Genomic DNA, 16734 nt, shown 5'->3' on the forward strand with positions numbered 1-16734 from the left:
TATAAATATATAATTTTAACGTAATACCTTAATGGTACAATAAGACATACCTACAATTTGGTATACCAGTATTTCAGCTCTGAAGTATCAGCTAATGTAGAATAAGTGACTCCTCTAGGGGACAAACCTCTGGATCCCAAACACTACTTAATCTAATCTATCATTCGATCACACAGTGTCAGCCACCATCTCTCAGAGGCTGCTCAGTTATTTGTAACTCTGTTACACCCACACATCTCAATGAAAAGAGGATTTTAAAAAGTTTAAAAAACCCAAAAAAACCAAAAAAAAGCACAACAGCTAACTACATTTTGACTTCAAAAGAAATTGAAAGAGTACAAGTGTATTTTCACAGAAATAGCACAAACCTCGATCCAAAATTTCCTTGCACTTGAAAATATTTTTTGATTCAGGCAAGCTTCATTCTCTGGAGTAATTTTTAATTTTTAGTAATTTCAGAAATTCAATAATACGCAATTACACTAGTACTTTCTCTGGTTTTCTAAAGCATTCAGAAACAGGTCAGATCCTTGGATCTGGCCTCTTTCTATGGACACCGAAAAGATAAAGGTGGCAACTTCTTGTATTTCTCAATACACTACTACAGACTACCGTGAGAAAGACTGTGTTAGTAGGTAGTGTTGAAATACCAAAAACTCACATCTCCCAGTTTAAGGCAAGTGCCCAGACTGTGAATCACATCCTCAGCCAGATCAGAGTGGTCCGAGTCCCAAACCAAGCCAATGGTGATGATCTGTGGAGAGTTCATCAGCACACGACGAATACGGATCTTTTCCCCACAGTTACTCTGAGGATTTAAATAAAGAAAACACTGAATATAATCCTTCTCTTATTATAATATTAGGGTAAGGCACTAACAAGCGTAAGTTTCAAAAGTACAGCTTCCAAAGAGGTGGTGGTGAAACACAGCAGATATAATTGCTCCGTGTCAGGATATGAGCTTCTTATGTCACAGATGAGGAGTGTTATCAGGACTATCTGGTATTCGCAAGCTTTAAAATGAATACTGCTGATTCTTCCTCATGCCACTGATAACGATTAAAAGGTATAGCACAAAATTACGCTTACTTAAAAAAAGATAAGCAAGCATACGTGAAAGACCCCCAAAACATTCTTAGGAATCTGAGGGAAAGCTCACTTTCTTACTTTCTTTTGATCTGAATTTCAGATTAAAAGTTATTTTTATGGAGATTGATGCTTTATATGACGGCATCAGAAAAATCCTCAAGGTGCTGCTTTGCTGTTAAAATTGGGTGGTTGTTCTACAAGGTGCCTGAAGCATCTCATTTTAGACAGGATAGTTAGGTCAGTATTCACATAAATATGAGAGCAGCAGCTGGAAGATGAGGAGAGTAAATGGTGCTCTAGTAACTCATACCAGTTCTTTCATTTCTTATTTCCTGTTTCCCCTCACACTCCCATTTTTTATTTTTTAAATGACTGCCAGTGCTATTGATGGCCAGGATCCCCCTCACTCTCTAGCCAGATTACTTCTCAGAGATAAGCTTGCTTGTGAAGCTGACATTTCTCAGTGGTTGTTCCAATCTATCCTGTTGGAACTGTGGGCATCTTTAAAACATCATGAAAAAAAGCTTACTGTTTGAATTAAGAGATTATGACTGTAATTTTAACACACAGTACTTTTTTTTTTTTTTAGGGGGTTTTGGGGACAACTATGACAAAGTCCCTTTGCAACACTTGCTATACCTCTGTGACAGATCACAAAGGTACCTTTGCAAGATCTCAGAAAAAAACCCCATTTTTGTACTGAGAACAGTTTCTCATCTCTACAGAGACTGGTTTCACAATTGGATATAATCATTTCTGACACTACAGCCAGGGAAGAGGATCATAAAGCATTTATCCCCCCAAAGCAATCTAGAAAATTAGCCAGAATTTCAGTCCCAATTATCAATGAGAGACAAAAAAGAAAGATTCAAAAACCAGAAAGGGATGAGCTTAACAACAAGGCAATGAAGACAGATTTTTTTTTTTTAGTATTTTTTTTTACAGGTAGAGGACTGTGATGTTTCAATGTAGACAGGAAGTTTTAATATTAAAGATGACTATAATCACAAATATTTCGCAAGTGTCATTCAAAGTACAAGCATTCCTGTGGATTACCACACAACAAACATATCTTACTCTCAAATTGTCATTGTCTTCTTTGCTTCAGCTAGCTAACATCAGCATTTTCTGCAACAGGAGGAATACGGCACACTGATAAAGAGCTTCCCTGGCATGACTTATAGGCCACGCTCAGCTAAGCCTCGACAGAAGAACTTCGCAAATAGAACAAGGCAGCAAGTACTGGTAAGCAATTTTATCCAACCAACCATTTCACACTTAAAGGGCAGCTCACCCTGAGAAAGAATGTCCTTCTATTAAGATTTCCCATGCTTTGGATATTAAATAGCTGAACTCAACCTTTAAAATGACAATACAGTATCTTCATTTCTTTTATTCAAATAAGTGAGTCACTATTTGCCAAAAAAAAAAAAATATGTTTTGATGGAGACTTAAAGTGAACGCTTCAGTTGAACTATAGAAAGTTGGGGGGATAAAATGGAAATACTTGCACTGCCCCCAGGGAGCAGGCACATAAACCATTCCTGTTGGAGCCTGTACTGCTTCCCTGAGGACTGCTGAGGCATCTAACAGTAGCATTACATGAAGGAGCAGTTACGCAGCTGTTTCCTGGCCTGCCTATTAATCAATATGTAAAAGAAGTTTGATGATAACTCATTTTGCATATTTATCTAAAGCCCTGGACCTGGACACACTGAAATTAAAAGCCAAAACAAGGTATCAAACTCTTGTTTTAGAAATCTAGCCCTTATGATTTAATTTATTTTAAAAAATATATATAAATATTTACATTAAAAAAAAATATCTTTATTTTTCTTAACCCAACTGATACACAGACTTAATTCAGCTGAATTTTGTCAGACTTACCGCACAGCAGAATAGAACATTTTTAAGAATAGCAGCCTGTGACTATCAACTTGACATATGCAGTAATTGTTTTTAAGTGGTTAAATGCCAGTCATCACTCACAACTATTGCCTACACTTTCTGGTCAATCTCTCCCACACGCTGAACAGAAAACCTTGCTCCAAACCAATACTCCCTCAAATTTTCTGTGATAACTCCTGCCTTTGGCATAGCTCTTGCAGATATACTGTGTAGCCTAACAAGCCTTTCACCATCAGGATATTCTCTGGCAGTGGAAAGCAGCAGTGCTTTTATCTTCCCCTCCCACCAACATTTTGACTCTATGCTGCAGGTACAGCAGTTTGGTCAACAGTTCAATTTACTCCACTGAAAGGTAGTAATGAAGGTGAATGGAAGCTTATCTAGGCAAAACAACTGATCTTGTACACGATTACAGTGACTGGTACAAAAGTTCCGCTATCTGTGCCAAGCATGGTACTGCTAACAAGATTTTACAAGAAATAAGTACTACTTTTCTCATGCCGTTATTACAGATGAAACACACTACACTCTACAGAAATAATTACTGGAGAAACTGGATGAACTGTGGGAATACTGCTCTAAAAAGTCTAGCTAATCAAAACCACCGTCAACATACAGAAATCTATAAAAAAACCATACAGCCTCCAAATTCTTTGTCATTTCCTTTTCTTTAGGTAAGATGCCAGAACTTTCATCATAGGATAAAAGCAGCACAATTGCAGCTTTATGTAATGCTAGTGTTGGAGACCTCACCCACCCTCAGTGAAGCTGAACAGCAAATCTACGATAGGTGCTTCTAGCAGCAACACAGGCTTGAACAGGAATAGATTGTGTGGCTATTTCCTGGGAGCAATGTAAGCATTTCCAATTTATTCCCCCTCATCACCTTTTTTCAAAGGTTTCAGAGTTAGAAATCACATTTTTAGTTTCCATCCAAACACTGTGTCTATTCTTGTTCTTGCTACTTGCATCTAATCAAAGAAGTGCTCAGTATCAGTCATCTTTCCCTTCCTTCACTGAATAACTGTGCTGAATTAAAACCCAAAGAACATTCTTACCTATCTTCTTCACCATTATGACAAACTAAACCTTGAAAATTCTCATGAGTTAAAAGGTACACATCAGTGTAATCTACTAAGCTTCTTCTGTCCTGTCCTTTCCCCCCAAAAGAAAAACTAAGGATACTAACTGGACAGTTTCGCAGGTCTCCCATAGTGCTGGCATTCTGTAGTAGCTCTCCAAACATATCTGGAGTGGGTTTCTCTCGTCTCTCCAGCATACAAATAGCTTGGTTGCTTCAGTATAGAGAAAGCATAGTAAAAAAAAAGTTTAGTAGTAAAACACAAACCCACATTAAGTAAGTTTAGTTAAATTTTACGAAAAGAACCTTAAAACCCACACCACTTTCTATATTTAATATTGTAGTACAGAAGAATCACATAATTGAGCGTGAATTGCTACACCTTCCATGATAATACTGCAGTAAAACTTAAAAATAGGAATAATTTATAGTTTGGCTTAAAATCTACATCTTAAAAGCAAGCTTTAGCATTTTGATAAATACTTGGATTTCAAAATGCTTTTCTTCAGTAACCACAACCCTAGCGAAGTAGCACAGTAAAGCACTTCCTTAATAATAAAACTAAGGACAAAAAAATAGCACAGTACCCAACTGATTTCACTGTCCAAGTTGAAAGAAAGATGACAGTAAGTACACAAGAACACTAGTGCTCAAAGCATGTTAAAGCTTAAATTGATTTAAAAGGTAAATAAATATATCACTTTTTATTGGTGGTTTTGAAAACCACTGCATGACATCAGATTTACTGAGATATTTAATATAAAATGTTGAGTACCATTAAAATACTTATTTTGCTGTTTTTCTAATAAATCATATTCTGATACACAGTGCCTGTCGGTAACCTAAAGCAAAACTGCAGCTCGATGGAATGGCAGGTAGCAGGCACAAGGGGGAACGCTCTACAATACTCCTGACACACTGGTAAAGTGGCAGCTTTTAACACAGGTCTGCAGGAGAACAGCAACTAGTAGTTTTCAAGACAAATTTTTCAGGTTCTGTAACTACATGTCTCACATGGGTGACAACAAACCATGAGAAATTTTCATCTCAATCAAAATTTCAAGACAGAAGTGAGTAACAGACTCCTGCCTTGATCAGATTTAAGGAGTTTTTAACTGAGCAGCCATCTACTAACAGAAGACTTCTCTAGCATTCACTGAAATGAACTACTACAGAGCTAGAGCTATTGCTCTGTGCACCATCTTCTTTAATGAGGGAGTTCCCCAACAACTAGAAAAAGCAAGAGCTATATATCCATCCAAGAAAAAGGATTTGAGGAACTACCGGCTCGTCAGTCTCGCTCCAGCACCTGGGGCGATGACAGATCAAATCCCCTTGGAAATCATCTCCAGGCATATGAAAGACAAGAAGGTGAGTCAGAGCAGCCAGCATGCCTTTACCAAGGGCAAAGTATGCCTGACCTACTTTATTATCTATCATAAGACGATGGGTTCTGTTGAGGAGGCAAGAGCAGTTAATTATCATTTGGTCCCTAGCAAGGTTTCCAAATCATCTGCAGCATTCCTGTGGCCAAATCAGGAGGTGTGGACTGCACAGGTAGAATACAATGCAGCCAAAAACCCAGATGGACCTTCAGGCTCAGAGGATTCAAACGTAACCAGCAGTCAGTTTAGAGTGCTGTTAACTCAGGATTTAATACCATGGCCGATGCTATTTAAGATTTTCATTAACAATCTGGATGACGAATCAGAACACACCCACATCAAGTTTACAGATGACAACAAACCGGATGGAGCAGTCAATACACAGAAAGGGAGTGCTGCCACCCAGAAGGATCTTGACAGATTGGAGGAATGAGCTGACAGGAAGATCATGAAATTCAGTAAAGGAAAAATACAGAGTCTTGCACCCTGGACAGAGCACACTCAGTGTAGCAGTACTGGCTGGGCAACGAACAGCTGAGGAGCAACATTGCCGAAAGCTGGTAGACAAGCTGAACATTATCCAGACTCTTTGCAGAGGCAAACAGAAAGGACAAGAAGCAAAAGATGCAGAAAGGGAAATGGTGACTGGATACAAGGAAAAAAAAAAATCCACACCAAGTCACTAAGTACTGGAACAGGCAGCCCAGAGAAGTCATGGAATTTCTGTCCTTGAATGCTTTCAAAACTCAGCTGCAGAAAATCCCAAGCAGCCTGATCTAGCTTTGAAGTTAGTCCTGCTTTGAACAGGAGGACAGACTAGGTCCTTTTCAGCATAAATTCTTCTTTATTTTTCTTTTCTTCTTAACTCACCTGCTCACATATTAAGGTCTTTCAAAACTTACACAAGTCCTTGCCATTACAGTTTTCAGATCCAGAATCATAAACAAGCAGACACACTGATCCATGCCTGAACTGCTATCTTCTGCTCCACTAAGCCCTCATGTTCTGTATCATAGTTATCAAAGCCCCACCAACTTTCAACTAACCATGTTCTATCTTGTGAAGGTAAAGATTGAACCACAATACCAGTATGGAGAGGGAAAGGGGGATGAGGGGTGGGGGTGGAGGGGGGGAGAGAGAAGTTCTCTTCCCTGTAAAAATCCCAACTCACCACAGTGAGGTTGTAGAAATATAATGTACCATCTGGATGAAAGGTAACGGGTCAGAGGTGGCACCACAGCTGGTACAAACACACTGAAGAGAAAGAAAACATAATACATTGACACGATTAAACAGGTATGTTTCCACAGGAACACTTCTGTTTGTATCTTTTTTATCATGGCAATGCATGTCTTAGGAATGCAAATTTGAAACTTGAGAACTGATGATTTGTATAAAGCCTGTATCATCACTTCACCTGTTCAAACAAGGTCATCGCAAACTTCTGATGGGAAACACAATGTGGTGCAGTGCAAATATCTTCCTTTGTCTCATCTGCAATGTGGAAGTGGATTCGCATTAACAGGTTTTCCTAGCCAAAGAGAGAAGAAAAAGGAAAAAACCCACCAAAAAAATCATTAGATCATTTCAAATGTAGACAAAAGTTAACATATAAATCACAAAAGCATGTCAGATACAATAATGTAAGTGTTGTTCACAGAGACAGAAGGCTCCCGCAAATTTTTTAAAGTTGCTTAGGAAACAAAAAAGTTGGCATTTCTTTGCTACAAAAGAAAATGGCTACCACTTCTGATTTGAAATGCTGTGTCAGGTAACCATTTACTTTATTTATTAGCACAACTGAAGATTCTGTCAGTGATTATTCTGTTCAATTCTCAAGCACCAATGGATTTGACCAAACATAACAGGCAGAGCAGCTCTGCAGTTTTAAAATCACTGGATTGCCACTAACTTCTCTTCATCTACCCCAAGTAACCCAAATCAATTTCTGTGTTCCAGAAGGGCTTTGAAATACGGCAAATAACCTACATTCTATCAAAAAGGGAGAGAACTAATAAATGAAGAGGCAGACTACATTCTGCATGAAACAAAAGCACTGAACATCTTCTAGGTATTATTTCAGACAGCTCCATCTGTTTCCAAGTTCCCAGGAGTTCCTGTCCTAAGAGTTCCCTCTCCTCCCACTGTTGCCAATGTTAATCTGGGGGTGCCAAAAGTCTACTGATGCCCCTTCCAGCAGCATTCTCTTCACTATCACTATGAGCTGCATATTTGGTTTATAGATCTGCAACAAGCAGGTCAAGATTAATTATTAGGCAAAATAGCTCTGACCTCGTGCAATTTCCCTTGAACTTTACTATCTAAGGTCTTCTGGCATTTAAATTAAATCTCTGCCTTTAGGGCTGAAAAGGTTAACTAAGTGAAAAGCTATGGAATTATCTCTGCCTTAAAGCTTAACACCTCAAAAGGGAGCATGTCCCCACTTTAACCATCCTTGCGCCAGTACAGTTAACCTAACAAACCTGCTGTGGGGACACCTACAGCAGTACGAGATGGGATATTCAGATTAGCTTTCTCAAGGACGAAACTAAACCAAAAGTTCCCATGTTCTACTACATAAAGAACCCCATTTGAGTGTTGTACTGCATAAAAAAAACCTATTCGATATAACTGTGCTCACAGGGGCTGCTGCGTAGGCTGATGTAATTTATTTCACTTTGAGGCTTTATTGCCATCATCTACTTATATTTTAAGTGAGCTCATTAAACTATATAATTTTCCTGTGTTAGTATTCTACAAACACAGGATACGCTGGGTTATTATAAGCCTGTTATCAGTCTGCTTAGTTTAAGAGAACTACAATAGCTATATGCATTTACCCTATTCCTGTGATTTCTTGCAGTGTGAGTGTCAAATTAGGTAGGTGTAGGAAAAGAAAAATTTAACATATAGAAAGGACTCTACTCCAATAGGTGCTTTACCCGAGAGAAGTTTTGCCTTGCAGTAGTAAATCCAATACATTTATATTTTGGTTAAGAATTAACATCTTTGTTAACAAACAAGCAGCATACACAAACACACTTGGGCCACCCTACGGACACCATCATTTCCAAGAAAGGGAGCAGCCAGTAGGTCGGTAAGGCAAAAATACCTCCTAAATAAATGAAAGAAATTTAGGAGACTGAAGAGGGAAAAGGAGGAAATATGGGTAAGAATAAAATCTTAACATAATGGATACAAGAATGAGTTTGAATATAAAAAAGGAAGCACACAGGTAAACCTAGGGATGTAAAATTTGTGTCAGAGCCATCTCCCAATCACACTATTGGGCTAACCAGACTAAAAAAATGTCAGAGTGTTTACAAATACAGCAACAGAAATATCTGGAAATGATCTATTTTACTTTTGGTTACCTCAACTTACAAACATGAACAACTGTGTTGGGCTGTGTTTGGTTTATTTATTTTTACTTTCCCTTAGCCAGAGTTTGCAAAAACATGGTTTCAAAATAAAGGGCAAACAAAATGCCCTTTCACCCTTTTGAGGTGATCCTTGAAATGAGAATCCTGGATCATTCCTGCAGTGCAATTTTTATTACAATTCATATCCAAGACACACTTGAGAGTGCAAGCAGTACATACCCAAAGGTAACTGTAAAAATGGGTAACATTAATGTTTCCATTCAAAAATCATTAGTGATGACTCTCAAAGCAAATACTCATTCCCCCCCTGGATCACTTCAAGCTTGCGGATCTCTCCGTGGACTTTCACAGGCTACACATGCATGGAATTTTGGGAGGGGAGAAATGGAAAGACAAAAAAAAAAAGGAAAAAAAAAAAAAAAAAAAAGATGTGGGGCATCTCTGCCTGTCAAACCATCTTTCAGTTATACTCACAAAACATTCTGCAGCATCATCCATGATGCCCAGTTGGAAGCGTTGCTCATCCTGAAATGTCTTTGCAAGAGCAGTGCGCAGGGCATCAGAAGGCAATACCTTTTCACTGCTACACTGAAACTGGTTGAAGATACCCTAGTAATAAAACAAAAAGCTAGTTAAGTTACTGTATTTTCAAAACATGACTCAAGTTATCTGAAATCAAACAGCAAACCTTTAACTCACTTTGCTCAAGCAACACACAGATGTTTGTATTGTATTGTACAAGGGCTACAAGAGAAAATCCTGAGAGTTCTTCCTTTGGAATCATACGCAACTTTGTGAATTCCTTCCCTTCCTTTCACATATTCAAAGGAGGATGAGGAGCTTTGGGGTAAATTTCCCCTCAGCATCAATCCCCCTTGGACCTTCCACCAAATTTGATTCCTGAAGCAAATACAATGGACACCAAAACTTCCTCACTTTTTATTTCTATTTCTCCCTCTTCAGTTCACTTTTTCACTCCCAGTTCAGCAGCCTTCCTGTTACACATGCTGCCTTCTTTCCTCTTTCAAGCAACTCTTTCCAAATGTCTTCACCCTTAAATAGCCACAACCTGTTGCTTGCACTCTTTAAAGAATTTACCTTCCAAAAGTCCATGTGGGTATCAGATGATTTTCGGTTTAGCATGCAGAAGGGAAAAGGCATGACATGAATAGCAGTTCCTACGTATGACCAGCTGCTTACCTTTGCCATAAACCTGCATTTTCATAACTGTAATTCACAGGTCATCTGGGTAATCATTTGCAAGGACGAGTAGTTCTATAATGACGCATTATCATCTGAAGCATGGGTTATATGTACAAAAGTTCAGTACGTATTCCCAACTGATTAAAAACCCAGTTTTGTATGTGGGTGTGTGCATGTGAGATAGCCAAGAGCTCTTCTGAACAGATATTTAACTTTCATTTTGCCCTCCTACAAAAACAGGAACATAAATCTGTATGCAAGATCCTCAGCTTAAGTAAGAACTTCTAGCCCTTACTTTCATACAAGACCATTCTGTTGCCATCATCACTCTGCTCTACTTTCTACCTCATTTCCTATACGACCAGCAACCACCTTTATCAGTGTCAATCTCAAAATCCTGCTTGTCATTTCCTAAAAAACTTTTCCTTGCCATTTCCCTAAAGATTGCGGAAAAGCTCCATTCTTACTGCAAGAGAAAGAAGGATCATCTTTAACTGCACCACTTGGCTTTTCTGCCTTCTAAACCTAGTCAAACAAGGAAAAAGCCAGCCTCAAACTGGTTTGCCTGTTTGGTTCTCCTCCACATTTATACTGAGAATCTGTAGCAATGTTGGCTCATGTATCCCTTCCTCCCTTAATTACAGAATGCTTCTCCCCAGCATACTTGGGATCTGTATTAATTGGAAATAAACAATCTAAATCTTTCTCTATTCTTATTTGTTTCTTATCAGGAAATGAGAACGTAAAGGAGAGGACGTTTGCCAAATCACAATCTCAGCTGCTTTGAGGAAGCTGAAAGAGTGCAAAGACAGCTGTCACTGCACAGCCAGCAAACTAGGCTCTCTGCACCCCCCCCCCCCCCCCTTTCTGGTCATAGGAATTGTACCTTTTGTAATGTTGACATATTATCTAATAGAGATGTAAAATGCCCATCTCCCTTTGCTGCTGTTTTTATTTTGGTAGTCCTTAAGGTGCTCATTCATGGGTGAGGGCCCACTGTGCTGAAGCCCATAGCTCTTTTCATATTGCCTTTATTAGAGTATAAAATCATGAAGAGGAAAGTAGTGATGAAGAGAAGGCTGTGAGGCAGTAAGTCTCACACTCCATGAATTAGGAACAACGCCTCTCCTCAGTTACCTTGTATATATACCCATACACAAAAAAATAATGACAGAGTCTCTGTACTTAACTACCTTGGTTTCCATTTCTGTCACTCCAATAACTGACCAAGTTTTGTTAGTAAACTTTCTCATTTCAGTGGACCTTAAAAAAAGCAGGGAACCTTAATTCCATCCTGCTTCAGTGCTTTACATTAAATAACTTAAGAGCAATTGAAAACATTGAGAGTGCTTTAGAAATGTGTTTATTCTGGTTATCCTCAATCTCACTTCATAGTTCTGGGAGGAGACAACTCGCCTAAGGCCTGGCACGCAACCTCACTGCAGATAACTGATGGACAGGACCTCGTTTTCTTCAATGACAGCTTAGAAATGGCTCTGCACTCTTGCAGGGGGAAGGAGAGAATCAATGCAGGCTCCAAACTAAGTAAAAGGAGAAGCAAGCAAGCAAACCAAAATTCTTGTTTCAAATCTCCATCTTTAAAGAAATAGTACATTTACTATTACCCATAATGTACCTACTAGTTAACATACAGAGATCAGGAAGGAAAAAGGGATCCTGATGATGATAAGCAATTGTTTTCACAAGATTCTGCATTTTAAATTCTTTTGTATCATGAAATAATTAGAGCCTTGACAATTACACCTAAAAAACTTACATTAAATACAGCAGAAAACTGAAATCTATTGCCACAATCACAGAACAAAAATAAGTCAGTAACACCAATGAATTCCATGAAGAGTTCTAATATGTAAAATCAGGAAGCAGAAGATCCCAACACTATATAACAGAATGCTTCCTAAAATTCATAATGGCATATCACACAATGACTTATTTAGATGGGGGGGTTGTCTTAAAACCAGTGAGTAATTGTGCATTTTAATCTAGTAAAGATCAAATCTTATGTCATTGCACAATGCAGTTTGGAACACAGTGCCTGTAGGAAGTCCCAAAAGCACCTCAAATGGAGTCAAAAGCATTTTGAACACAGTGGGGGTTGTTTTTTGTTGGGGTTCTTGGGGTGGGGCATTTGGGGCTGGTTGGGTTTTTTTTTGAGGGGTTGGGTTGGTTTCCCTTTTCCTGATTTTTCAAGATAGGTTCCTTGCTCACCTTCAGAACAGGTCTTTCTTGTCCCAGCAGGATGGACAGGTGTGGCATTTCCTGCAGTTTCATCACTACATTATCTAAGTCAGATCTCTCTCCTTAATTCCAGGTCTTGCCCTTGAGTGATACTGTTAATCACTAGCATTTGTTCCACATACAGATCTGAAAGCCAGCTGGGCGCAGACCAGGAAAGCACTGCTGATTCTGCCCCAGGAGTTTTCATGACACGCTTTCTCCAAGTGCTTCTGGAACTTTATGAGAACTTTATATATGAAACATTCAAACTTTGTTCTCCTTCAAACACTTCTTCACCTGAATTTTAAGATAGTGAAAACCCCATTAGTGTATTCACACACTGATGATTTCTCTCAAAGGCTACATTCCAAGACAAATGAGCTCAGCAGCAACAGGATGAACAGACACTGCTAAAAGCTTCAAGAACAAGGGAAGTGTCTCTGGTTTTACCAGTTTTTAGTAACTAAAATCAATGATGCAATACTAAAAACAATAACAAACAAACCTTAGCATAAAATCTGAACAATTACTAATATTGTAGCAGCAGCAGCACTGATTTCTACACTGATGAGCTATTCTTGGCGTGTTGGTAAGCTTACAAACCATGACAGAGAACAGCATGAGGACGGGATTTTTCAGACAGCAAGTATGCCTTCTGGTTACACTGCATTCCCGAGGCCTATAATAAAAAAGCAGCCCATCTCCCTCCATATCCTCTTCCTTACAGATCTTTGAAGGTCTGGAAAGGGTAGCAGAGACTGCAGAATTAGTAAGCAGAAGAGTCCTTCAAGAGGAATAAATTGACAAAGTCCACCTAGTTGCATCTACTCCTTCCCCAAGCACCAAGTCAAGATCAACTACAGTTACATAGTTGACCTTTCACCAGCTTGCTCTCAGAGGCATCCAAATCTGGAAATTCCTTAACCATCCAAGGCAATCTATTGTAGGGCCTCACTTGGCTTATTACCATTCAGAAGGCATTTTCCTAGTTTTGTAGATGGAAGCTTCGTGTCCTCTCTACCACAGGCCTGGGCTCCTGACATATGTCAGAACAAAAGCTTGCAGTCTGTGGTCTCCCAAAATAATCTCCTCCAGTTTGGGAAGTATGGGGATCAACAAATTTTCTAGAGCTTCAAAAGAAAACAACTTAAGGTTTGAGATAAGGAACCTTTATCATACTCCAGTTAAATTCATATTCAAGATAAAACCTGGCTTTCCATTTCAGAATGCTGAAATTCACATGCACGATCATAGAACACCAGAAGTATTCCATTTATTTGGGGTAAATCGAAATCTATAATGTGTACCTAGCCATACTGACAAAACAAACCCCAGACTTTATATACATGCACATAAGACTTTTTAGTCAAGCATGTAGAAGCAGGCTGGCATAAGAATAAACTGATGGCTGAAGACAAAACAGGCATCAGCTACTGAATCAGATCAGTGCCCATGCACTGTAAATTTGAGCTGTGTCCTTGGCAGCTTTCTGAGAACTAATTATTCTCTTGCAGCATTGTGCAGAAGTTCCTTCTGGATGGGCACATCACGGCAGCTCTAGTTGTGTGGTATTTCCTTCAAAGAACAAAACATACTTGTCCAAATGCTTTAGTATTCCCTGCATTAACAGTTCATGCATTTTAGCAAAAGCTACATATATTAACATGGCAAATCCTCATCCTTCTCACTGCTCAATATGTCAATATTATTTGTGCTGTCACTCAACTGTTTCTGGGGTTTTGTGTTTTGTTTTACGGGGGTTTTGTTTTTTATTTTTTGTTTAAAAACAACTTTCTCTTCATTTCAATAGCATGCCCTTCTTACTCCATTCCATTTGTTGGACTTTTTTTTTTTTCTTGTCTACAGTATCTATTCTCTCATCTGGAACACGACACTCTTCTGCTAGAGCATCTTGCTCCGTACAACAGCCTGTTTCAATAAAAATTCTGGCTGCTAAAGTCACTTTTCTCCCCTTCAGTCACATAAGCTTCTACACACAGTATTTCCACTAGCTCACATTTCTTCCCCACGTTTCTTCATGTTATATTCACCTTCAAGGGTGCAATAAATTCTAGCTCTATTTGGGTTTGCATCTTTGGGTCTCTTTCTAACCTCCAAGTCTGATAACAATCAATCTAGACTTCCATTTATTCCTTTCTTTTACAGTCTCTCTTCCATTTTTACTTGCGCTATGCTCTAAACATTAACATACGGTCTCCAACAGACTGTAACATCAGGCACCCCGGCTGCTACCAAGGAGTAAATAAAAATACACTTTCCACGAGTTTAGGAGGGTGGCAGGAAAAGAAACCCAAATCACAGCATGCCCACATCAACTAGGTGACAACTTATTAACTGATCTATCAAGATAAAAAAAGGCAATCATTATTTGGAAGCTTCAATTACCAGTTTATTGACTCAAGAAACTATACTTGCTGCTGGTTTATTTGTCAGGCAGTCAACTACAAGTGCCAACCAAAAAAAATATTTAAACAATAAAACTGATTATTTTACATTTTTTTACTACTGTTTTACCCCGAAATACTATCCTGATTTGGAAAAAAAGAACAAAACAAGAGGATGAAATCTTTGCAAGCAACTTGTTGTCTCAACCATATAATGAACTTTTCATAACAAAACCCTCCATTTCAATAAAGTGGCTAATCAGGACCACAAACTAGTCATTCCACTTCTTTCAAGCATTCTTAATACCCTATTGTTGTCACTTTTCACCTTAGACAACAACATCATTTCTACACAGAAAATTCACATTCTTCCTGCTTTTGTTGCACATGACAAAATTACAGAAAAGACCAGCCCTACTGGAATTTATCAATCAATAGAGCATTCTTCTTTGCGAACTACAAAAAACACTCTGTCCTATATCCTGGCACTATGGAGCTCCCAGTACAATCCCTGGAAGGAGAACAAACTCTCTGTGGCATGCTCAGTACAGTGGACGGATTTCCCTCTTCCTGCCCTCTTCCAGCTGTGATAAACAAACACCAAAGTAAAGTCATGCTATAGAAAAAGGAAAACAAAACAGAACACAGTAAACTTCAACATTAATAAAAAATTAAAGTTGTTCCAGTGTTACAGCAGGCAAACCACATAGTGCTAAGGACAGCTTACGCACTGAAAAAAACCCACTTAAATAATGCCACATCTTAAGAAACAGCACTTGGGATTCCAACACAGAGCCGGCAGCTCTCCCTTTTCTTTTTATAGCTGTTGATGCAAGGTTCCCTCAAAATAACCAACAAATGTACGTCTGGAACGATTTCAAGGTTCATTTTGTAGCCACATAAACATAGCCAGGTATCAAGGCAAGTTTTAAAACCACTTCAAGAATTTGTGTGATGGATGTCTTCAATGTGGTACAAAAATAAACTGTGGTTTGATATCAAGTATGACATCACTGTCCTATCATCCCTCATTTTTAAGAGGTAATTTAAAATTACAAGTAATATTTATAGAACTAGCTGAGCATTTACAGTAAATACTGTGCATGACATCAGAATCCCTAGAAACAGTTGCAGCAAGCCAAGAAAGTGTGGAAAAAACACAACTTCTATTCAAAGGCTAAATTTAGCCTAGTGGAGACTATCTTCCTCTAAAGTCAATGGGACAAGAATGCTGCCTTTAGAGCAATGGTTCAAAGCTGGGGAAGAGCACGAATCCCCTCTGCACAGCACAGGAGATCTTGGGTATCCTGTGAAGGGAATTTGGAGTGGAGGGTGGGGGCGCAATGCAATACTTCCCCCCAAGTATTAGCCCTTTTCCAGGCCAGCCTGAAATCTGAACGTGCCAGCATGCTTTGGAGATGAGTAAACACGTCCTGCCTCCACCTTGCTCGGTCTGGACAGGTATTTGGGGCAGATCCACCTGACAGCATGCAAGGCTAATTACCTCTCCCCAGACCCTAATGGGAGATTTTCACATGGTATAGAGCTCCAAATTCTTGTGTTCCCACTGGATCCAGCCATATCTTCTCCCTCATCTTAGCAAAGCCTAAGGCAAGATTCAAGAGAAAAAGGATGTCAAAGAACTGGAGGCTAAGCCAGCATTACCCTGGCAGGACAACAATTAAAGGCTTCCAGATAGAAGGGCTGGGGCAAAGGAAGAGGTGAGCACGGGAGGGAAGGCATGATCCTAATGCACTGGGACACAAAACATGCTCTTGGTGATGCTTGCAGCATTAGATGCATGTTAAGCACATTATCACATCTGTCTTTTACAAGCTCACACATAGCATGTGCCAGACTTTTTTTTTTTTTTTTGGGGGGGGGGGGGCCTGAGCAGTTTGAGAACACTGATCCAGAGGGCAGCAGAGAACAAGTAAATACCTTAAACAGCGTGTTTTTTTCCCCCCATCTACTGCCTGCTTAAGTTTTAGGAAGATGAATGTGACCATCTCCACGGTCTGGGGCTATCCTTTATGCATACC

At 39.1% G+C, this 16734-nt stretch overlaps 1 protein-coding gene across 11 annotated transcripts in view; it reads right to left on the reverse strand.

Moving 5' to 3' along the window:
- Positions 1–16734, reverse strand: part of USP54 (ubiquitin specific peptidase 54) — a 102475-nt gene that overhangs the window by 30223 nt on the left and 55518 nt on the right. For 10 of the 11 annotated variants that reach the window (XR_008823893.1, XM_056351702.1, XM_056351695.1 and 7 more), the window contains exons 4-8: positions 9321–9455; positions 6881–6994; positions 6635–6717; positions 4187–4292; positions 662–808 (exon numbers count right to left, since the gene is read on the reverse strand). Coding sequence is in view for 10 of the 11 variants with exons in the window: in XM_056351702.1 (XP_056207677.1) it covers positions 662–808; positions 4187–4292; positions 6635–6717; positions 6881–6994; positions 9321–9455 (585 nt within the window). In the remaining variant the exon portion in view is untranslated. Of the gene's footprint in view, positions 1–661; positions 809–4186; positions 4293–6634; positions 6718–6880; positions 6995–9320; positions 9456–12278; positions 12585–16734 lie in introns of all 11 variants that reach the window. The other variant, XM_056351703.1, reaches the window with a different exon arrangement.

Source organism: Falco biarmicus, chromosome 9 (genome assembly GCF_023638135.1).
Source record: "Falco biarmicus isolate bFalBia1 chromosome 9, bFalBia1.pri, whole genome shotgun sequence".
Taxonomy (NCBI): Eukaryota; Metazoa; Chordata; class Aves; order Falconiformes; family Falconidae; genus Falco; species Falco biarmicus.